This window comes from Hippoglossus stenolepis, chromosome 17 (genome assembly GCF_022539355.2).
Source record: "Hippoglossus stenolepis isolate QCI-W04-F060 chromosome 17, HSTE1.2, whole genome shotgun sequence".
NCBI lineage: Eukaryota > Metazoa > Chordata > Actinopteri > Pleuronectiformes > Pleuronectidae > Hippoglossus > Hippoglossus stenolepis.
Window position 1 is genome coordinate 7,769,699 of NC_061499.1, and position 23,756 is coordinate 7,793,454.

At 40.8% G+C, this 23,756-nt stretch overlaps 2 protein-coding genes across 2 annotated transcripts; both read left to right on the top strand.

The window, feature by feature from the left end:
* Positions 1 to 638: 638 nt before the first annotated feature.
* On the top strand, positions 639 to 6,314 carry LOC118125040 (cytosolic non-specific dipeptidase-like). The gene is made up of 12 exons (XM_035183390.2): positions 639 to 787; positions 1,320 to 1,400; positions 1,634 to 1,777; positions 1,970 to 2,132; positions 2,850 to 2,938; positions 3,682 to 3,882; positions 3,972 to 4,056; positions 4,163 to 4,323; positions 4,438 to 4,602; positions 5,177 to 5,318; positions 5,427 to 5,574; positions 6,109 to 6,314. The coding sequence occupies exons 1-12, from the start codon at positions 743 to 745 to the stop codon at positions 6,173 to 6,175; spliced, it is 1,491 nt and encodes a 496-aa protein (XP_035039281.2). The 5' UTR covers positions 639 to 742; the 3' UTR covers positions 6,176 to 6,314.
* Positions 6,315 to 7,824: 1,510 nt separating this feature from the next.
* On the top strand, positions 7,825 to 19,326 carry recql4 (RecQ helicase-like 4). Its single transcript, XM_035181950.2, has 28 exons — positions 7,825 to 8,253; positions 9,053 to 9,086; positions 9,215 to 9,312; positions 9,530 to 9,676; positions 9,793 to 9,956; positions 10,368 to 11,427; positions 11,535 to 11,617; positions 11,709 to 11,808; positions 11,926 to 12,088; positions 12,354 to 12,464; positions 12,711 to 12,872; positions 12,968 to 13,060; positions 13,157 to 13,293; positions 13,394 to 13,477; positions 13,835 to 14,023; positions 14,369 to 14,551; positions 14,661 to 14,859; positions 15,029 to 15,222; positions 15,542 to 15,625; positions 15,726 to 15,863; positions 15,977 to 16,096; positions 16,215 to 16,470; positions 16,718 to 16,847; positions 16,951 to 17,117; positions 17,203 to 17,380; positions 17,602 to 17,755; positions 17,851 to 17,959; positions 19,000 to 19,326. The coding sequence occupies exons 1-28, from the start codon at positions 8,170 to 8,172 to the stop codon at positions 19,119 to 19,121; spliced, it is 4,743 nt and encodes a 1,580-aa protein (XP_035037841.2). The 5' UTR covers positions 7,825 to 8,169; the 3' UTR covers positions 19,122 to 19,326.
* The last annotated feature ends 4,430 nt before the right edge of the window (positions 19,327 to 23,756 follow it).

Sequence of the window (23,756 nt, forward strand, 5' to 3'; positions counted from 1 at the left end):
TAATTTGATGAAGGTTTTGATGAATGAACCAAGGACTATATAAAATGAAAAGAACTCAAGAAATGGCACGCTTAAGTTGAAACATCTGAATATCTTAGATACATACAGTCTAATGGAAAGGCAATTGAGCATTCTCTCATAATTGATTAGAGATCGGGGAGCCTCCGACTCAATCGGTAGCACTAAGATTATCTTGTAAACCCCCCACACTTCATGATTATTTGGGCAGATAACCGACAGCGGGTTACCTCCGGTTGGGAACTCCCCCGTGATTGTCGGAAGGGACAAATCGGGTCTAAAATCACCCCGATTGTCCTCAAGTGTGTAGCAGCCTTGAGGTGCCGTTCGCACACTTGTATATAAACATGGTCAAAAGTAGCCAAGATCAGAATTAAGGATTTATGGGGTTATCATTCTGCATTCTCTGAAAGTATGTTCTGCTCCGTCCCCATGTCAATGGCTGCTCCTGTTTTGTGTGTGTGTGTATCTTGTCATCTTTGTCTTTTTTTTATCTGTTACCAAATCTATAACCTGCTATTTCTGGCACTCAGGATCACCTGCTTGCTCACTGTCTCCACACCCAGCAGCCCGGGGCACTCACTCCCTCAGCCCTTTTGCTCACTCTGCCTTATCTTACCCATTGTTACCTCGGCCAAGGAGGTGGTGGTTTTGCACCTGTTCATTTAATGAAGGATTACGCAAAAGCTACTGAACAGATTTCCATAGAAATTCAGTAGAAAGGATGGGACGTGAGCCATTTTTTAACTTCCCTGGAACATTGCGTAAAGTTAGTTTCTTTGACATTTTCACAAATTTCTGAATAAAATCGGGCAGGTTTAGAGGAGTGATATCTATGAGTGTGTGCAATTTGGTGCGGCTTCATGGAATTTCAGGGGACCTTTGGGCCTTGGTGGAGGTATACTGAGTGCCTTTATATCTATTAAATGTATAAAAATACTTTTTTTTGACCTAAATCTTAAACCCTTTGATTGTAAAATGTGTCCAATCAAACCTAATGAATTAAAAATCAAATCGTTTAAAAACAGCAGGCAGAACAAAATGTATTATGACTTGACATATATTCTTGCTGTTGGTTAAAAAAATGTATGTACACATCTATAAGCAATAGCCTACAAGATGCACAAAGTAGCAGCCAGTCATCTTTGTAGTGTTGAAAAATCCTAACAACTCTCACTTTCATGATGTGCAGAAGTCAGCCTCAAGCAATAGGGTGTGTTCTTCGTCCTCCTATAAAGCAGCACAGAGTTCGGGGCACACACTCACACCATTCACGTCCTTTCTGCCTGTTGAACCCTCAGCTCCTCCAGTCGCTGGTAAAGATGGCTTATCTTCCAAAGCTCTTCAAGCATGTGGACGAACAACAGGAGACGTATGTGCAGGTGAGCTCATACTGATTGAGTTTAGACCTCATTCATTTTTATTGAGCTTGGGTCAGGTGTGTGAGCCAAATGTCAAAAATGTTGAGCCAGTGGACCTCACAACATCACACCAGTTGCAGTAGCTGTAGTCCAAGTGAATCGAAACACTCACTCTAGCTCCACTGTACAATTTAGAATATTTACACTATTTTGTTGTATTATATTTTGTTGAATTAATGTTTTAAATTTCCTAGCGTCTTGCTGATTGGGTGGCAGTCCAGAGTGTGTCTGCTTGGCCAGAGAAGCGTGGGGAGATCAAGAAGATGATGGAAATGGCCGCCAAGGAAATCAAGAGACTGGGGGGCGAAGTGGAGATGGTGGACATTGGCAAACAGACGGTGAGTGTGTGCTGTTAATGTTTGAATTTGTCTGTAAAAAAATCAGTTTCTAGTGAATATACATGTCACAGTGAGTAATGGATAACTTTTTCATGCTCCTTTTGAAACTGTGCCAAATGCATCCTTTTAAAAAAAAAAAAATCAACCTCTACAGCTGTTGTATTCTGTTGTCATTTTATTTTGTTCATGCAGCTTCCTTCTGGAAAGGAGATCCCCCTCCCCCCTGTCATCCTGGGGCATTTGGGGTCAGACCCTTCTAAGAAGACTGTGTGCATCTACGGCCACCTTGATGTCCAGCCAGCCAAGATTGACGACGGCTGGGATACTGAGCCTTTCACTCTGGTGGAGAAAGATGGTGAGAGAAGAACCTTATCAGCTGTGCTAGATTTAAAAAAGAAATTCACATTATCAAAAATGTGTGTCGTGTATATTGCTCAGATTTGTTCTTTGGTGAGCAAAGCTGTTTTCATCGTAATTATCTTAATATAACTTTGAGTATAAATATATTTTGAGCTTTTACTAGCTTCTTCCTTGTGATCATATCCCTGTCTGCATATTTCCAAAGCCCAGCCCAGAACCATGATCTTAATCATGTCTTATCTGCGTCTTATCTGCAGTACTCACTGTTCAAGTGGAACCAATGCTGTTGTTTCAAGGCAGAATCAGTCACCACCTATTCAGTGACCTGTGGAGTGTAAATATAGATGCATGACACATCTCCACTCTGAGCAGTAAATAAGCAGAGCTCGACCCAAACCTGTCAGTTATTTTCTAACCAAACCCGACCCGAGCCCAATGTTTTTCCTCAATTACAGCCACATGCAGCATTACAAATGTTACAAATTACTGCTGCAACAAAATCGCAGCAGTAATAATGGATGGATAGTAAACTTTTCTTCTTGTTCATCTCGTCTAAGAATAGTAGGAGAAAAAACATGTTACCTGACTCCAGCATGTGATCAAACACATTCTCAGTCTCAACTTTTTTTTTTCTGCAAACAAAAACATGCACCATCAGCATAATTCGAAAGATGATCGATGTAGATTCTAAAACACTGTCTTGTCTTTGCAGGTAAGCTCTACGGAAGAGGTTCTACTGACGACAAGGGTCCAGTATTGGCCTGGTTAAACTGCATTGATGCCTACAAGCAGATCAAGCAGGTAAAGTTACTGTCACAGTTTGGCTTTTACCTCTGTCATCACGACAAGTGGGATCTAAAACTCTCTGTTTGCGACTCGGTTTGTTGTCAGCTCATTTTATTGTCTCGCTGGTTGCCTATGCCAGATTAACACGCACACAAACAAAGCTTTCTTTCTTGTAAGCACGATCGTTTTGTTAGTTGGATGTCCTGCCAACCAGAGCCTCCTTTCATCTGAATGGTGAAAAACCAGAAGATGCTTTTGTATGGCTTCAGTGATGGGTGAATACACTCAGTACTTAAAACGTCAACACCCATTAGAAATGTACTGTTTGGAATGCTGTTTGTCTGGAGATGGAAATACATAGAAGTGTGGCGATTTATTTTAGGATGGGAAATGTTATCATGGGAAATTTGCTACTGTGACAAAAATGCTTTTCTTTAAGGTGTTGAGATAAGTTGTGGTTTTCTTGGGGCTCTATATTGACCATAGGTGTGAATGGTTGTTTGCCTCTGTATTGTGGCCCAATGATACGCTGGCGACCTGTCCAGGGTGTACCCTGTCTCTTGCCCAGTGTCAGCTGGGATTGGCTCCAGCTAACTCCCACACAATGCATACAAGATAAGCAGTATATATGATCAAACAATTAAAAAGCATAATGAATAAATAATACCTACTAGTAGGCACTGTGTACATAATATCAAATATCTCATACTTAAACTTAACACATTTTTTATTTTCGGTTATCTTTCTTCATTTTCCAGGAGCTTCCCGTCAATATCAAGTTCTGCTTCGAGGGGATGGAGGAGTCTGGATCTGAGGGCCTGGATGAGCTGCTGGTATCTCGAAAAGACACCTTCTTAAAAGACGTGGACTACGTCTGCATCTCTGACAACTACTGGCTGGGCAAGACCAAACCCTGCATCACCTATGGTCTGAGAGGACTCTGCTACTTCTTCATTGAGGTGGAGTCACAACACCAGTATAAATCTGCGTTTTGTGAAATTGTGTTTCGATGCAGCACATCACTAACAGTTTATTCTTAACTTTCAAGGTGGAGTGCAGTAAGAAGGACCTGCACTCTGGGGTGTTTGGTGGCTCTGTTCATGAGGCTATGACCGACCTTATTGCACTTATGGGCAAGTGAAGCTGATTATTATACAAATCGTCATCGAATCAACCTCAGATCATACACGTACGTTTCTCTGAACTGTTTTAATCTCATGTTTGTTACTTCATAAATAGGCTCCCTGGTCACCGGGAAGGGGGATATTTTGGTTCCTGGGATAAACGAAGACGTGGCCGAGTTAACAGAAGCGGAGAAAAAGCTCTATGAGGATATTGATTTCAACGTGGCTGAGTTCTACAAAGACATTGGAATTGATCAGCCACTGTATGACACCAAGGTGAGGAAATGATTTTGGTTCTTTACATTACGCAAAGTAAAACAGAAAACACTGCTGCCGTCCTGTGTATATTAATTCAAGTGTTTTACTGTTTCTTCATTTTCTTCCCTGTAGGAGGAGGTCCTAATGCACCGCTGGAGGTACCCATCCCTCTCTCTTCATGGTATCGAGGGAGCTTTCTCTGGATCAGGATCCAAGACTGTTATCCCAAGCAAGGTCATTGGCAAGTTCTCCATCCGCATTGTTCCTGACATGGACCCCAAAGTCGTGGAGAAGAAGGTAGACCTTGAAATACCTTAGACTGGTTGTGTCTAACATGTATAACTGGTAGATGTTGACTAATGAACAGTAATATATATATACTATAAATTAAAATGGCACTCAGTGGAGCGCATGCCTCCACCAAGGCCGAACACTCCTGCACATAATCATATAAACGAAAAAGGAAGAAGCCTTACAAATGTAACCTTTATTTTACCCCTTATTACATGTACCTAGTTGAGTGAAAGGAACGTAAAGCAGTGTTATAAATTGTACACACTAAAATTGCCTGATTTATAAATCAAGATGTGTTCGTTATACCCTAAATATTTTACAAAAATTGTATACACTGTTAAAGAACAAAAATGCCAATGTGCAGGTTACATAAATGTAAGTTGGTGAAGGTGTAGTCAAAAGAACGTTTTAACACAGACTCTGAACCAGCATCGAAAAGAGATGCGTTGTATTTTGAATTTCAAAATTTCCGTATTATGCTGATAATTGTTTATGCTAAAATGTCTGACCTTTGTACTCACAAACAAACTTCGTGGTTCTTTGGTTCCACTGATATTTTTCCCGTTTCATTTTAAAGGTTATCAACCATCTGAAGGAGAAATTTGATGAATTGGGATCCCCCAACAAATTCAAAGTGCACATGGGCAGCGGATCCAAGGCCTGGGTCTCTGACTACTCTCACAAGAACTTCCTGGCTGGTCGAAAGGCCATCAAGACAGGTACAAAGACTGAGTAGCACAGAGTGACAGAATTGTAACAACAGAAAAATGTTGGTAAAATAAACACTACATTTTAACCTTTGTCTCATCCTTCTTGCTGTGCCGTAGTCTTTGGTGTGGAGCCTGACCTGACCCGTGAGGGTGGAAGCATCCCCGTCACCCTGACCCTCCAGGAGACCACAGGGTGTAACGTCATGCTGCTTCCAATCGGATCCTCCGATGATGGAGCTCACTCCCAGAATGAGAAACTCAACAGGTATATCACAGCCCAGATAGCATACGGATGTGGGCCGCTTCAGGCAAAGAAGCGGCACTTCTGGCCTTCTTGTGGAAAAGCTTTAATTTGCCCACTTGTAAAATTGCAAATGTGGCCCAAATATCCCAAAAGAAATGTAGGCCTTTTTTTGGCAAACATGCGGCCCTCTAGGCAAGATATAATCAGGATTTGAATCTAAAGTGGCCCAATGGTGAATTTGGTCCAAATAACACCAAACAAATTGGGGCCACCTTTGGCCCCTTTGGTTGACACGCGGTATTGCTATGGCTGTGGCCCACATCTGGCAAACAGGAGTGGACAGCCTTAGTGGCATAATTCCACGCTGTATGCAGGTCGGATGACGGTGTTCAATGTGGGCCAAATCTGTGCCAGAACAAATTTGCTTTGTGGGAGAGCACTGTTTAATTTCCTTTTCTACCCGCATCTCTGTGATTGTGATGTGAGGATACATTTATGGACTGAAAAGTTCAAAAACTTTGAAAAGGGCTGAAAAGTTTTATGTTTCTCTTTCAGATCCAACTACATTCAGGGAATCAAAGTGCTGGGTGCATACTTTCAAGAGATTTCCCAGCTCAAATGAAGTCACGTCTCATCATGAAAAATGGAAAATAACGTCCATCCTCACTATCAGAGCTGTGTATATTTGTGGTATTGACTTCCATAGGAAATGTTTTATACACACCAGCTCCTTAAAATAAAAGTGTTTCTTTATTTCTGTCCTCTTGTTTCGTTATCACTTTTTTGCTTTATTGCATTACATAAAATGATCCGCTCACTATAATGAACCTAAATGTCACTGGATTTAGAAAATAATATTGGCACATTTTTCTCTCTGTCCAGTTTGAGACTTCAGACCTCAAGATCTCTGATAACAATCATTAAGCCAATGCTAAATCTAGTTGAAAATGACAATATAAAAAAAAGAAGCCAATCAAGCTACAAAAATTCCACTTGGTAAAATTTTCGACAAGTATTCATTATTTTTGCGCCGACCATTTTAAAATTTGAATTTTAGTTTCTTTGTTAAAAAGTGTAGAGGTAGTTAAGATTAAAAAAACACACCACTTAAAAATCAAAAGAGGGTTTTTATTATTGCAAAGTAGATTTTATGATATTTTAAATTACATGAATATAAGGCTGACATTTTGACATGTGAAATAAATATGATCTTTCATGTCTCTGTCAGAAGATTTGATCATTACGGAGGTAAAGTAAGGTTTTATATACTATAACGCACACTGCATACACAGATGTAGATTCACGGTGCTGCAAAGGGACATTAAATAATTTTCAGAAATCAACTCAAAATTGGAAATCACAATTTAAAACTACTTTCAAGGAAAAAAATATATTAAAAAAGAGATAATATAAAGAGTAGAATAACAGAGGCAAAGAGATGAAAAAAGGGAAAATAAACAAAAAGGATAAAATCTGAATAGAAATTTTAAAATAGTTTGAAGCAGTATAATAATAAAAATAACACATACATTTAGTAAAATATTAAAATAAAATAAAATATGGTATGACACTAAAGGTTTTCAATCTGGGTTTAAAAGCAGCATAATCACTAAGGAGGATATTTAAAGGTCAGTGTGTAGAATTTAGTGACATCTAGTGGTGAAGGTTGATGTTGCAGTTGAATACCCCTCCACTCACCCTCCCCTTCCAAACATGTACGAGAACCTGTGGAAACCTTCAGTTGTCATAAAAACTCCAAAGGTGTTTAGTTTGTCCAGTCTGGGCTACTGTAGAAAATATGTCTGCCTCCGGAGAGAGGACCTGCTCCTCATGTCAATATAAAGTATTGAAATATAAAGGTCACATTCTAGGGTAAAGGAAACAACAATTTGAACAATTTAAATTATTACACCCTAGTGAAAACATCACTAGGATTATTCTATATAAAATTTCTACCATTAGATCCCTTTCACCTAAATCTTACCAATGGACCTTTAATTTGTGAAGTTCAAGCAGAAAGAGCATTGTGGGATTGTTCTGCAGCCTGTCCCTTTAATAAAGGAGGCGTGAGGACTTGACACCGACTTTTGCGAACAAATTAAATAATGATAAATAACGGAAACATCCACAGTTATCATCATCAGATCTTATATCAGCTGTGGTGTCTTTATATCGATCAGTCTGTGGTGAAATCAAACAATCAATAATCACAGTGTGTCAATAAAGTGCGTGCTTTGGGGGAGATTGGGGGATGAATGAAAGAACCTGGCAACACGACCTGTGACGACACCGGCGCGGGAAAATCGTAAACATCACAAAGCGGAAGTGGCTCCTCGCTGAAGTTTCCAGTGTTTTATTATGAATTAAAAACGGGTCTGTTGACGTCGCTGTGACTTTTATTAGAAAGAAAAGATGCCACGTTAAGTCACAGCTTCTAAAACATTAATGTTAACGATGTAAAAAAAACCCAACACGAACAGTAACGTTAGGTTTCCCGTTGATGCAGCTGCCGCCTGAAGTTGTGCCTCAGATTCTACATGAACGTGTTCAAACACAGGGAGAGTTCCAGCTGTCAGGTAGATATCAGGAGCTTTTCCCATCCAGCCCGGAGACAGCATGGGTCGTTACAACGAGGTGAAGCTGCTGCTGAAGAACTGGGAGCAGGAGTTCGTCCAGCAGCACCAGAGGAAACCCAACAAGGTGATTTCCACTATATACTGTATATGTGTAATATCATTGAGTCACATATAAACATGTCTCTTCTCTGCTGCAGATAGTGTCAGGGACTGTGTTGTCTTCCTCTGCCCGTGACTGTAAAGCACTGGGCCTCAACTCCAGCTGTTTTGAACAAGATTTATAACAATAAATCTGACTTGTCTTGGTTTGATCAAATCAAATAGACCTCACTGTCCCCATGGGGAAATTTGTCTTGGGTCAAAGTGCTTCAGCAGCTGCAGGACAGTACATTGTACAACAAACAGTACCCGAGGACATATCGTGTAAAGACCCAGAATAATAATACAGCAGAATAATTGTCAGTTGAATGTTGCACCTGCCCTAAAATACTTAAAATGATAAGACACTAAAAGGATATAACTCGTAAAAAGATGAAAAACAAAAACTGGTATTAAAACCTAAAAACCAGAGTGTGAAGTGTGCCAGACAAAGAGCAAGGGGCATTGAGATAAATGGCCCAATCCAGATGTTTCCTTATTGAGTTGTGTGATGGACGTTGGTTTTGGCTCTGTAACGTCTGCCTGAAGGTAACTGGTAACTGTTCCTTTGTAGAACTTCATGAAATTACACATTAACAGAAAGCAGTACAAGTACAACACCATATTGAAATATTGGCTTAAAAAATACAATTAAACAATACATTTAAACTAGAAATAAAGCATACAATGTAAATAATAGAAAAACTTCGGAAGCATATTTACATTAAAATTAATTTCTTGGGGAACAATAATAAAACGTGAATTTCAAAATCTCTGTTTTTCAGGAGGACGTTGATCAATCTCCAGAAGAGACCAAGAGTGAGTACTGACCTTACATTTGCATTATAACATTTATCTCCCTTGAACCTCGCATTTCATTCAACTGCTGCTTAAATCATCTGTTTAGAGACAGAAGAGAATCACTTTGTGTGTGTCTGTGTTTCCAGAACTGTATAAAGAATATCGCGATTTGAAACTAGCCAAAGAGAACAGCGGCGGTGATGCAGCCGGCGAACGCAATGAACAGTGTAAAACTACAGCTGAGGTTAGTACAGCCCACAGGCTACTGAGTAAAGAGTATTTGTGTCACATATTATTTTGTATAAATGTGAATACAGTGAAAACGTCCATCAATATAAACATATTAGAGATCTGGCCCTGTGCAGAATTTTAACTAGAACTGTTTACTTAGCAGAAGTTATATTACAAAATATTGTCTAATTTGTTTACTGTCATTGTTTGTGTGTCGTCTGTTCATTCAGAAGTCCGACTGCTGGGGGGCTCATCTGAATCGCAGTATGATGCCCGTGTCTAGTCCCAAACTGACATCTGAGGACAGAGATAGTCTCATGGCCTCGTCCCAATATTATGGGCTAAAGCTCAAACAGAACCTGGCTACACTCAGTAAAGTAAGGCACACAATGAAACCACAAGATTTGCGGGTACCAAAATACAGATAAAACGTTCATGGCAAGAGTAAATTTAGTTTTGGTACCATTGTAATGATTTCCTGTTGTTATTCCAGGATAAACCTGTCTCACTGAGGAAATCAGTCCTTCCTGGTCGAGTTCCTCTTAACTCATTAAAAAGTCGACAGAGTGGTCAAACATGCAGCCCTGTTGCTGCTGCTGCTGCTGTCACTGACAAGGCAAAATTCACTGACCCTGAATCCAGCCCCTTTTCACCGAGGTAATTCAATTAAAGTATTTCAGCGGAAGCCCTATATTATCACTGCATTAATCAAAGATGTATAACCAAATGAGGATTGCATTGAAATTTGGTCTTTAAATAATGATGATTTATATTATTGTATATTTGTATATATTGTAATACTATAGTAGTATTTTTGATTATAAGTATAAATCTGACCTACTATGTGTTAATAATTATTATTATACCAATATTTTATTCTTATTTTACAAAATGGAGATTTTTAAACATCTGATGAAATAATTTAAATCATTACCATATTGTAAATTGCAGAATTTCATGAATTCTCGATCCCAGCTATTACACCATATTTAATTTTATTGTATTTCCTCTTTCATTTGAACCAAACAGCCTGTAAATAAGTTTTGTGGCATCCTTCTTTGTTCACAGAAGAGTAAAGACTTGCTTGGGGTCTCTGGCGTCAAAGATCCAACAATCAGAGGAAACCGAGGAGCCGTTTAAACCTTTTGAACTTGTTAAAGAGTTTAGTGATGAACCTTCAGGTGCAGCTAGTAGTGGTAGTATTACTAAAATAGATAATATAAGTAGCAGGGTTGGTACCGGTAAAGTACTTAGCTCACAAAATCTAAATGTCTCTAGTCCCCGTCCCTCTTCAGCCAGATCTTCTGCCTTGTTGTTGACGTTGTCTCCTCCAAGTAACAAAGAAACCTCAGGAGAAGGCTTTAGAACACCAGGAAAGTTAAACGACACTATTGGAGCTTCAGACAAAAAATCGAATTCTGAAACAATAGGAACTCCACGTCCTCAGTTCCTTGGAGGTTTCAGAGGAGGAATGGCAGCTAATGGCACAGAAGGAAGGCCCTCTCCTGTCAGCAGGCTGAGTTTTGTTGACACCAAGTGGCTGGAGAGATGTCAGGTGTTTGGGGAGATAGGGGCAGAGGAGAGGCCTGCAGCGGGCAACCAGGAGGTACAGGCAGAGAGAAAAGAAGAGAGGGAAACACAAGGAGAAATGCAAGGAGGTGAAAGAGTAGACAAAGGAGAAATAGCTGCAGAGGGAGAAAGAGCAGAGGCGATAGACCCAGGAAGAGATGAAGGCATTAAGAGCATTAATGGTGATGAAATACGTGATGATATTGTTCCAAAAGCTGCTCGACAACCCTCCAAAAAAGGCAAAGGAGGAGAGGAAGAAAAAAAGAAAAAGAAGAGAGGTGAGGAGATGCAAAGAGAGCCGACACCACCTCCAACACTAGAGGATGAGGGCGAGACTAGTCCCAAGGCCAAAGGTACGAAGAAGAAAGGGAGGAAGAGGCAGAGAGAGGGAGACGACACAGAGGGGGGAGTGAAAAAGAAGAGGAGTGTGAAAAAGAAAGAGGAGAGCTCTGATTTGAACCCCAGCCCATCTCGAGAAGGAGGGAAAAAAAGGAGAACCAAGAAAAAGGTAGAGGAAGATGGAGAGGAGGAAGAGAAACAAATCAAGGAACCCCAAAAAGTAAGGAGCTCAATTTATGTTTATCATGGAGCATATTGTCGTGTCATATTATTTTTGTACTAATTCATTAAATGGTAATAATTAAATATGGTCTTTTTCTCATCAAGGCGCCCCAGGAGAACTTGATGGGAGAAATAGATGATGAATTTCTGACCAAGAGAATGTGTCAGAGTCAGCCCGTGAAACCCAAGTAAGATCACACATGACCACGTGCTGCAAAATGGTGATGCAGCATGTTTATTTGCAGCCTGTAGAAAATGATTTTTGTTTTACTTTGACAGAGGCGCGAAAGGTGCAGAGGGTAACTTTGTGAAGATAAACCTGAAGAAGAAATCTCATGTCAAAGGTTACGCACTCAGAGGCCTAGGTCTACGCAAACAGGTACATTTTGCACAAGTGTTTTTGTGTGTGCATGCACGGTTGTCCCACACGTCGATGTGTGTTTTAGATAAGATATCTTGTTTTCTTGGTGTCATGAATCTGTGGTGTATGTTTCAGATGTACATGCAGAAGTTCCAGCTGAAAGGTGAACGTTTTGGTGGAGGTGCAGGGTTTGGCAGAGGAAGGAGAGGAGGCTTTAGAGGGGGGTTCAGTCGACAGGCCGACACCTGCTACAAGTGCAACGGGACTGGACACTGGGCCATGGACTGCAAAGGACCAGGTAACAGAGGGAACGTTCACACATAACAACTTACTAGGTTATTTGCATGAGGGCAGTGGAAAATGCAAACTGCTAGAAAATAAAACGCAGGATGTTTTGACGCCTGAAAATCTAAAAGTTTCACATTTGTTAACGTTTGATCCGGTTACTTTCACATTGCAATTAAGCGAGCACACGAAAGAACATAGCATGACTTACGTACGTCCTGTCCTCATCACCTATGTGTACTGACGAACATGAAATACCTCTGAACTCTGTTGTGTAGCTGCTCCCCCTCCTATTCCCGTGGACGATATGGTTGCAGAGGAGCCGTTTGAACTTCCAACTCTGGAGGAGGTTGCCAGGGCAACTGGAACCCTGCAACCTCAGCCGCTTGGTACGTCTGAACTTTGTTGGGCCTGTCGCTTCATCTATATAAATAATTTATACAGTTTGTCTGGGTTTGTTGTTTTCTTAAAATAAATGTGTGCAGGCAGGTATGGACTTATTTATAAATCTATATAACTACTTTATCCAAACTTTCGAACAACACTGCTACAAACACAAGAAATTTTAGTCCCAATATCACACATACTTTTCTTTTTGTTATGTTTGTGTGAATCCTGGTGTGTGTGTGTTGCAGTGTCATCCTCAAGTGTCAACGAGGAGCACCAGAGAAATGAAGCGGATCCTAAGCATAAAGAGGACGTGTTGTTGGAAGTGATCCGTCCTGATTATGAGCGGCCTGCTGCTCCGCCACCGATGGAACCGCTCTATCCCCTCACAGAGGATGGAAAAGTTCAGGGTAAACACACGTAACTCCTTTATGTTAAATTACATGGTAAATAGAAATAAAGTGATTTTCCCAAAAGTTAACTCTGTCTGTGTCCATGTGTTCAGCAACACCTGATGATGTGCATGCAGCTCTGAAAGACCTCGGCTATGCGTCGTTTAGACCAGGACAGGAGGAGGCCATCATGAGGATCCTGTCAGGTACAACTCACACAACACAGACTGGCTCTGTTTATTGTTTATCTGTGTAGCTATAACCTGTATTCATGTTTGTCTCTCTCTTCTCTCTGTCTTTAGGTCTCTCTACCCTGGTAGTGTTGTCAACGGGAATGGGTAAATCGTTGTGCTATCAGCTTCCAGCGTATCTCTACGCTCAGAGGTCAAAATGCATCACACTGGTCATCTCACCTCTCGTCTCACTCATGGATGATCAGGTAAGAAATATACTTTTTTTTTTATTCACAGATTAGAGCAAATTGAATCCCTCATTTTAAACAGTGATGCAGTTGACACTCATTTCCTGTGTGTTTCCAGGTGTCTGGTCTGCCAGCCAATCTGAAGGCAGCCTGTATCCACTCCAACATGTCCATGAAACAGAGGGAAGCTGCCATAGAAAAGGTAACGCACATAACAGGAACCTCCAGGGTTGAGTAGCAGGAGTTTCCTGTTATCTCCTTTTCATCACTCTTCTTCTTCTTCTCAATTGTGTATGAAGATTCTTAATAAACTCACAAACTGTTCTTAATAGAAGGTTTAATCCAGCACATTGACATCTAGTGTTATTCTCTTTTCTGTAAACTGTAGTTGACAGTGTCAATCACTGCCGTTAATGTCAAATCATCACAAGATGAAGTTCGCCCAGTTGTCATCCATGTTGTCTGATATGCAGTTGTGCAGGTTTTTGACAGAACAGTAAAGCTGTGTGAAATCTTGGTCTAAATATGAACCCTCATACATTCTTCTCTGTTTCTCCAGGTGAAGTCCGGCCAGGTGTGTTTGTTGCTTCTCTCTCCGGAGGCTCTGGTTGGTGGAGGTCGTTCAGGCTCAGGGTGTCTGCCCTCTGCTCAGGAGCTCCCTCCTGTGGCCTTCGCCTGTATAGACGAAGCTCACTGTGTCTCTGAGTGGTCACACAACTTCAGGCCTTGTTACCTGAGGCTGTGTAAGGTGGGTGCATGGTGGTGTGTGTGTGTGTTTAGGTTACTAGACTGCAGGTTGGCCCATATTTCATGTCTTAGACCAGCTTCAGTTAATTTAAGGGGAAAACAACATCTGAATATTATGATAGAATGCACTGAAGTATTTAAATGTACACATGATAACAATAATATTGTTTAAAGGTTAGATAGTCACCAAATTAAGGTAAAGATTCTTAAAGAAAAAATATGAATAACCCAATTCCAGCACATCTGTATGGTAACATTTCCGATTTGATTTATATTCTTACCACTGTATCCTTGCACTTGTCTGATGAGCATCATAGGCAGGTTTGTGATTTTTGTATATTTGCAGGTACTAAGGGAGCGTTTGGGAGTGCAGTGCTTGCTGGGACTCACTGCCACGGCCACTCAATCTACTGCTATGGACATCGCTCAGCATCTGGACATCACCGATCAGGAGGGTATCGCAGTCCGATCTGCAGCAGTGCCTCACAACCTGTATCTGTCTGTGTCCATGGATAGAGACAAGGATCAGGTGGGAGGATTTACGTTATGGCCAAGGACTCCATCTGCCCACTTGTGTCTGTGTATATATTTAATTTGTTAACTCTGCCTGTTCGTCTTTTCTTTATTTATATTTGAAGTCTCTAGTGGCCTTGTTGAAAGGCGACCGCTTTGGTTGTCTGGACTCCATCATCGTCTACTGCACCAGGAGAGAGGAGACTACTCGTGTGTCTGCGCTGCTCAGGACCTGCCTGCAGGGGGTGCTGGTGAAAGAAAACAAACAAAACAGCAGCAGCCAGACACAAATCAACCCTGCAGCACAGAGGAAGAAAGACCTGGGTAAGAACCATTTGTATTTCAATTCATTTTTTTGTCATTAAAACTAAGAGAGAAAATTGTTTGAGCAAAGGTTTAGGATAGAAATTAATAAAATCAGCCTACAACATAATTTACTCCATTTGAAATCTGTGACTGTCTCTTGTTTTCTCTTTGTCCCGTCTTTATTCAGCAAGGAAGAAGATACGTAAGCCGCTGAAGTGGCAGGCCGAGACGTACCACGCCGGCCTGTCAGCGTCTGAGCGCCGTCGTGTCCAGAACAACTTCATGTGCGGGGAGCTTAGACTAGTGGTGGCCACTGTGGCTTTTGGCATGGGCCTCGATAAATCTGATGTTCGTGGTATCATCCACTACAACATGCCAAAGGTGGGTTGTTGCCAAATCAGTGGCTCTTCAAACTTTGTTATCCTGTCGCTATCTACAGCGTAGAATTTTAAATGGTGCTTGTAACAAACTTGGAAAATACCCAAACGCTACCAAGTCAAATAGTTTCCATTTGATCTTAAACGCAGACATTGCAATAAAAACCTAAACTCTGGCACAACTACGGAACTCATTGTTTTCTAGACAGTTTGTTTGCTTTTACTTTTTAACAGTTTACTCCATAAATACAGAATTTTGTTGATTGAGAACTTCCCATGTCCCGTCTACATCAACATTCCCTGACTGGTACTTGTTTTTCCAGAGTTTTGAGAGCTACGTGCAGGAGATTGGGAGAGCAGGGAGAGACGGAGAAGCGGCCCACTGTCACCTCTTCCTGGACCCTGAGGTGAGAATTAAATTATTCAGTTAGGAAGGAGCCTCTTAATTTTCTGTCTTTTTATTCACTTATGCATAAATCAACTCACTGCCTGTGTGTTTGTGTGAAGGGTGGAGACCTCCATGAGCTCCGTCGTCACATCTATGCGGACACAGTGGACCACTACACAGTGAAGAGGCTGGTCCAGAAAGTTTTCCCTCCATGTAAATGTAAACAGATACACCAGAAACAGCAGGAGCTCATCAAGGTAACTCCCCCTTTTACATGTATGTGTGTGTTTGTGTTCTACATGCTTTAATCTATGTTGCTCAAACTAAAACTTTCTGTAAAGTAACACAGTGGATCTCTCTGACTGTGTAGGACATTGAGGACTCTGAGCTGTTGGAGATGATGGATGTGTGTGATCAGGAGATCAGCGTGAACCCTCCTACTCAGCAGGACGTAGAAGAAGCAGACAAACCAAAACCTGCTGCTGCTCAGGTTATTAAATTTAATGTTTTCTCTTTCTTTTTCACCATTTCACCCAATAAAAGACAATGACATGGCTGAAACTGAAGTGGTTGATATTTTGATCGCATGACCTTGTTTTCACCTTAAGGAGACGTCACATCCCGGTCTGTTACCAATCCAGGAAGACAGAGATGAAGGAAAGGAAAAGGAGGAGAGCAAAGAGGAGCAGGCAGTAAAAGATGAGGGAGCTGATGGTTTGTGTGTCGAGGTGAAGGCAGCTGGTGATTGGCTGAAAGATGACAGAGGAGAGAGCAGGGATTGGCCCCGAGAGCGAGTGTGTCACACACACGAGAGAGCGATTCCCATCCAACAGACTGTGGAGGCTCTGGACATCACAGAGGAAGGTGAGTAGAAACACACACAAGAGTATGTACATGAAGCAAAGCTCAGTCAAAACAAGAAAGTATAGTCGATAGTAGGACACAGTATTAATGTATTACTTTTTATTATAATTAAATACTTGACGCACGAAACCCAGATTCAGCCCTAAAAAGATGATTTAAAAACTCAGAGGACAAACTTTCCTAACAAGTGGAGCAAAACCTAATTGTTGAAGCTGTTTCTGTCTCTCTCTCTCTGTGTGTCTGTCAGGTGTGGAAACTCTGCTCTGTTATCTGGAGCTGCATCCTCAGCGCTTTGTCGAACTCCTCCACCCCATCCTGTCTGTGTGTAAAGTCAGCTGCTACGATGGACCGAGACACCTCCAGAAAATCACAAAAATGTATGAAATGTTAAGATATTTTGTTGCACTAGATTGCACGGTGTGAAAAATATGTTGAAATCAAGTCAGCTTGAATTTACTTCACTTTATTTCTTCTCCACAGCTGTCCTCCTGTCGCTGTGGTTCTGGCCAGAAGGCGGATGGCGGGCCAGAGAGTGGAGTCATGTGATCAGCTGGAGTTTGACGTCGTGGAGGTTGCGGACACTATGGGATGGCAGCTTCCTATTGTGAAGAGGGGACTCAGGCAGCTGCAGTGGAGCACCAGCAGAGGTGTGTTGATGAGTGGGTTTGGGAACTATTAAAAAATATTCACATATTTTTCTGCAGAGTTTCATCATAAATATTTGTTTTACAGCTGGCGGTCGTAGCGGCATCCACGTTGAATTCTCCTCTCCGTCCTTCTACTTCCGCTCCTTCGGCGACCTGAGCAACGAGGAGATGGACAGAGTTTGTCAGTTCCTCTATAATCGAGTGCAGGACCAAGAGAGGACGCAGCTCTACCAGCTGACTGCCTGTTTTAAGGCCTTCAAGAGGTAAACACTGTTTTACAATTACTTAAACTTAAAAATAAATTGTGTCTTTTCAGATCTTTTAAAGGGATGTTGTTGCTGGCAGTTGTCTTGGATGGTTACGGTTTATTCTGTTCTTTGACTGATATTTTCTAATCTGTTTTGGATTTGGTAAATCCCACCTATCTATCACTAAAGTCCCTTGATTGATTTGTGTTTGTGTGTGTGTGTGCACTTTGTTGCAGTGTTGCCTTCAAGAGTGTCTTGTCCTGTGTGGATGATTTGGATGCGGAACGCAGTCTGCAGCTGAAAAGCCTTCTCTCTGAATACTTTGAAAAGCGGCGAGACAGAGAGCACACACTCAAAACACTGGAGATGGAGGAGCTCGACAAATATAAAGTAAAACACACAGGACCGATATCCGCCGTTTGAGCTGAATTTGTGTCCTAGGTGCTCTGAATTATTCTGGTTTACTTGTTGAATTGTCTTTGTAGCTGTTGGACTGGGAAAATCAGATCCGAGCGGACATCAGGAGTTTCCTCTCCAACCGGAGTGACGAGAAGTTTTCTGGAAGAGCTGTTGCCAGAATCCTCCACGGCATAGGTGAGAGCACACGGACATGTGAGCGTCTTCTGACAGAAACAGGGATTCAGACTTACTTTTCCACAAGTAGCGCTGGTGCTATCAACTTTCTCAGTTGGTTGCACATTTACCTGATTTTGTTTCACCCTGTTTTGAAATTGGTGAACGTTTCCTTTTTCACCACTGAGCGAATACTCTCACCTAACCACTGAAAAGCAGACCACCGGTTTAACCTTACCTGATCCAATGAATCAACCATAGAAACTCTGGACCTCTAGAGGGCGCTATAGGACTAATGGAAAATAATTGACATTGACACTCTTATAGTGTCAGTAAAACTGAGCTCTGATTGGATGATATTGAAAAAAATAAACTGGGTCCAATATGAAAACATTTATTTACAAAATGACGATACACAACCACCTTTACACATGCTCACTGGTTTCCCTATAAATCCGTCCCATCAACACACAAACTTAGTCGCTCTGTCTCACCTGGTGCGGACTTTCCCAAACTTCACTGTCCATACTTAACTGTTGTGATGTTTTGTAAAACAGGTTAAACTAAGCAGGTTTGGTCACATCTCCACTGGCCATTACCACGTCTCAGAGGCTTAAACAGGCTGAATGACCGGATTGTGAAACTGAAGACATCCGTGATACCAACTGCCTGAAATATCACTACAATCACTTTCTAAAAGATACAAATATTTAAGTTTTGGGAAATTTTAGAGGATCTGTGTAGAATGAGGAAGAATTCATTCAAGTCTTTAACAGCTTCTTTGGTTTATTTTATGGCAAACCAAAGGCGTGCAGGTATGTGTGGAAAAAAAGAGCTCTTGATTTCAACACTTCACAGGAAGAATGTAACATTGTGTCATCGAGGTGGAAAGGGACCAACCAAGTTGACCTTGTCTGTATCTCCCTGGATTGTCAGTAAGGATGAGTCATGTGCAACCAATCCACAATTCCTGCCCAGTTTAAAGTGCATTTACCCGTGAATGAGGATTTATAACTAAAGTAACGACTTAACGCTTACTTGAGCTGAACTCTGTTTCTCAGGCAGTCCGTGCTATCCTGCCCTGACCTACGGCCGAGACAGACGATACTGGAGGAAGTACATTCAGTTCGACTTCAACCAGCTCATCAGACTGGCCACTCAGGAAATCATACAGTTCAAGTAACTGACCAGAAATGCACAAACACGCATACTGAGGATGCAAAAACACAGATGTGCACTTTCATACAGCTTTGTTTTGGATCAATTCTAACATAAAACACCTTGACACCATCTTGTTGGATCATTTAACTTATGCTGTTTTCTGTGTTTTTTGTATGTGCGTAAAAGTTTTTCTGTGTGATTGTAATTAAATAAAATATATTTTTCTAGCTTGGTCGTGCAGTGACATTCATTTAAAATATGTCAGGAAAATGTCTTTAGGAACCTGGTAGGCAGAGAAGGTGTTTATTTAGTTTAGTTTTAATTTAAAAACTTAAATCCTCAGAGAATAGAAAAGTCCTGACCTAGAAATGAAACTGATATGAGGAAGTAAAAATAGAAGAGCAAAAACAAAGTGGGATTTTCCCTCCCAGCACATCTCTGTGTCAATATTTCTGTTGACTCAAGAAGTAAGACACATTAGATAAGAATACTAATATTGACAGGAATAATTTATGACTCTTGCTTGGTTTAAAAAAAACAAGTCTGTTAGGATGAGTCCCTCTCTGAAGTCAGTTTCAGGATTTTCCTTTGTCTCAGCTTTTGTTAAACAGTTTCTCAACTGCAGCAGCAGACATGGACCTTGTGAGTCATAAACTTTAACAATATGAGGTTTATTTGTCTCATGTTGCTGTAAAGGCCCGTGTAGTGAAAGTAAGCACATCTGTTTATTACAGTTAAGTTAGGACTGCTTGACCTGATCTAGAAAGGGTTTAGACCTGTTGGGAAATGACTTCCTGCTGAGATAAGAAGATCGGTACCTCTCTGATGTTTGTATGTTATATATAAAGACACAGCTAGAAGCCGCTTAGCTTAGCTTAGCACAAAGTATGGAAACGGGGGTTAGTCTAAGCTAACTGTCTCCTGGCCACGGCTTAGTGTTCACTGCACAGACACGAGGGTGGTATTAATCATTTGACTCAACAGGAAAATGAAACACCACCATCCCAACATTTGGGATTGAGCCCAGCAGTGCTGCTGCGTGGCTGAGGCGGCAGCCGGACCAGCTCTCCTTACTGTGTTTCAATAGTGGACTCTGGCTTTTACATATCTGCTTTGACTCTGACATAATGTCATAAAATGTCAAGAAATCTGTCCAGTGAGCACAAAGGTGTCGTCTTTCCAACATTTATAAATATATGTGGAGGAGTTCATTTGAACCAGGGTGCTGCAGCAGGTCTTTTTTAAAACCTGGATGACAAAAGCAATGTTTAAAACCTGTTAGGGTTCATGGCCAACACTATGACTCGTCTTATTTACTTTCTTGTGATAATACAAATAGCTCTGAGGGTGAACAGGGGGGGAAATGGGCTATTGACTTTCCCAGAAAGGTTAACCAAAGAAGGTCAGTGACGGTGATCGATGTGCAAACAGCCACTCCCAGGGAATGTTTATTATTAAACAAGACTGAGCCTTTAGCAGAATAGATTTAGATTAAGTTTCAGCTGACCTTCATTCTTCTTTTTCATTTTCTCATGAACAGATCAACCGCATTGTATTTGAAAAGTTGTGAAAAGCCTGAACTACAAATGAAAAGAAATCTTAATTGTCTTTACCAGAAATATTACACGATGTATTCTTCATTCCTTCTTTATCATCTAATGACCCCACACATTAACCTAATGACCCCTGGCAGGGACCCAACCCATAGGTTGAAAACCACTGCTGGTCTCTACTCTTTTATAGATATGTGGCAGAGAGAGAGAGGGATAACTTTTTCTAACCTAATTATGGTTCCTGAAAGAAAAAGTGTGAAAATCGACAGTCCAGTCCGACTTTATGAACACAAATTGTGTTTCGTTGACGGGATAGCAAGAAGGCTAAGTGCAACCGTATCAGATACTCGAACTCGAGACTTGTCGTCACCCATTACAACATACAGACGTCTAAATGTGGGATATGACCAGTATAACCAGCCCTACTGTAACACTGTCACACCTGGATGTCCATTACACATTAGCTCCTCTTAATAACAGTCATTCAGTCTCACCACTCATTCGATGCACTGTAGTCTTTAAGGCTTCACCACTATTTACTGTACACGTGTTCCCAAAAATGATCATTTACACTGTAGACGTTACAGTAACACGGGCAGTCAGCGTTTACATTTCATGCATTAAGTGGCTCTTTTTATTTATGGCTCCTCTCATCTTTCTGTGTCACCGGATTACTGCTTCATAAACATCTTTATGAAGTCGTAAAAGTTCCCATCCTGCTTTCCACAGATACGGCAGGGAAGTCCCTCTTGTCTGGGTCTATCAGCAACACTACTGTAAAAGATGTATCATCCAGTCTAATGTATAAGGTGCTCAAAGGTCCAGTTTTAGACGTGACTCTAAAGTTTAATTTAATAAAACCTACATGAGACTCAGAGCTCATTGAACCTCTTGAAATGTTCTGTAGAGGGTTGAGAAGCTGACTTCAGGAAAATCCAGTTTTCCTCAGTCAGCAGCCACATGCTGCAATCTCTGTCATTTGTTTTACAGCATATGCTTAAAGGATCAGGACACAACCTGCAGTACATGTGGTCATTAAATGGGTCATTTTGTCTGAGAGAAAGTAGACGTGCAAGCGCATACTGCACTTGCACCCCATGCAGGTAACTTTACCACTGAGGTCTTTACCGCTCACGGTTTAAGGGCCTCACTTTTGCAAACAGCTCCTATTTCTTCCTGGAATGGATTCTATGGTATTTATCTTTGGTATTTAAACCATGATTCATTGTTATTAAGGCATGGCAGGTTTATAATGTTGCACATTTCATCAATAAGGCAATTCAGAGTGCTTTACATAACATGAGTTCAATAGAAAATAAAAAAATACAAGAGCAAAGGTTACAGTGCAGTGTAAAGAATACGTAATTATTATTTAATAAAAGACAATGACAGAAAACCAAAAAGTCTTTAGCAGACTTCTCCCAGATTAGGAGTCTAGATGATGCATGAGTGCACAAGTTTAAAATTATAGTCCCCTGGTGCTATGGTTTTATGAATGTATGTGCCATCTGCATGAGAGTGGAAACATGTTTTGTTGTTTTCCATAATCTGAGCTCATGGTAGCATGTATATGTTGAACAGAAGAGGCCCCAGACTGGAGCCTTGTGGAACTCCGCAGGCCGTTTTTGTCTGCTCAGATGTATAATTGCAAACGCAAGTAGTTCCTGTCCTTCAAGTGAGTTTTAAGGCACATCTAATCTGATCTCCTGATCTGTGTCACTGTGATTTTAGTGCATTGCACTGCTGCCACGTGATTCTCCAATTGGATAATTGCACGAATAAGCAGGTGTTTCGAATGAAGTGCCCAGTGAGCATATACGTCTCTGTCTTGTGTGCAATGAGTCGTCAGTGGACTCTGTCCCTAATGAAGATGATCACATGTCAAAGAGATTAGATGAGACAGATAAAAATACAGTCCAGTATCCACTGCACCTCTGGCTTCATTCACATCAAGACAGACCCATGATCTAATGCAAGAAGGAACATGAACATGAGCCAAATTCCAGAACCACTGCAGCGAGAGTGAAAACAGATTCAGTTCTATGGTTTCTTAAAGTACAATTTGCTTTAAGTCTTCATCCACGTGCTACTAAGGCTGAAGAAAAAAACTGTAAATTGCTTAATGACCTAATAAGGTTTTAGATTTTCTTTAAATTCTTCTTTAAACAAGGCAAAAACACAAAATATATACCAAATATACAAAAGATATACCATAGTGTAGTCAATATCATTTCTTAACTGTATACTTTTTCCTTTGCAAATGTGACATGTTTGTTTTCCCGAATACATTTAATAAAACGTACGAAAAGAACAATTCTGTACAAAGCTGTATTATAAAAGAACATCACTAAAGAATTGAAGGAGAGCGACGCTTGTATATTAGCCTATTGACATTTATCAGTGCCATGAAATTTATAAAAAAACATCTGCACTGACAATTTTTTGTGCCAAGAAACAGACATGGGTAACTGTGTTTCACAGTCCAGCCTCTATTCTAAATGTTACAAGGCTAAAAACACGGTGTAAATGACCAGTGTTTCTTGGACTCAAACACTTCAACCCCCCACGTCCATCGGCATAGTGGTGAGTGGATAATGAGTGAATTTTCATTTTGGGGTGAACTATCCCTTTGAAGATTGAAGGTGATGTGTGTGCACGTGTCCCTGGGTACAAAATGCAAAGCCAGGGGATAGAAAAGTGACTAATAAGTGAGCAAATAAACAACATTGCATTGATAAAAAGTTAATTTGTTAATGTTTCTTTTCTTTTTCAAGCACCAGAACATTATCGACACATTTTTAAAACTTTAAAACAATATCTACTTTAAACTGAGAGTCCTGTTTAAAAGGCATAATTCAGTCCACTACACAAGTCTTGTAATAAATCATATGTCAGAGAAGCAGAACCGTCAGCTCTCCTGGCTGTAGTTTGTGGTGTTGTACTGGAATGTATAATGTGGTGACAGGGCTTTGGAGTTTAAGTTATTTCGGAGACACAGCTAGTTTTAATTACTTTTCAAGAACTTCTAACACTGGATTAGCTCCTCATTTGACAGTGTCTTTACACTTTTGTGTCTGACAGTATTCTGTCGACCTTTTTCCTGC

What these genes read in the sequence shown, in the direction of transcription:
- LOC118125040 (XM_035183390.2), top strand. Translation starts at nt 743, where the DNA reads ATGGGACGTGAGCCATTTTTTAACTTCCCTGGAACATTGCGTAAA. An exon ending in TGGACATTGGCAAACAGACG is followed by an intron (nt 1,778 to 1,969) that starts GTGAGTGTGTGC and finishes TTGTTCATGCAG; the next exon opens with CTTCCTTCTGGAAAGGAGAT. An exon ending in CCAAAGTCGTGGAGAAGAAG is followed by an intron (nt 4,603 to 5,176) that starts GTAGACCTTGAA and finishes TTCATTTTAAAG; the next exon opens with GTTATCAACCATCTGAAGGA.
- recql4 (XM_035181950.2), top strand. Translation starts at nt 8,170, where the DNA reads ATGGGTCGTTACAACGAGGTGAAGCTGCTGCTGAAGAACTGGGAGCAG. An exon ending in AGTGTAAAACTACAGCTGAG is followed by an intron (nt 9,313 to 9,529) that starts GTTAGTACAGCC and finishes CTGTTCATTCAG; the next exon opens with AAGTCCGACTGCTGGGGGGC. An exon ending in CCTGCAACCTCAGCCGCTTG is followed by an intron (nt 12,465 to 12,710) that starts GTACGTCTGAAC and finishes TGTGTGTTGCAG; the next exon opens with TGTCATCCTCAAGTGTCAAC.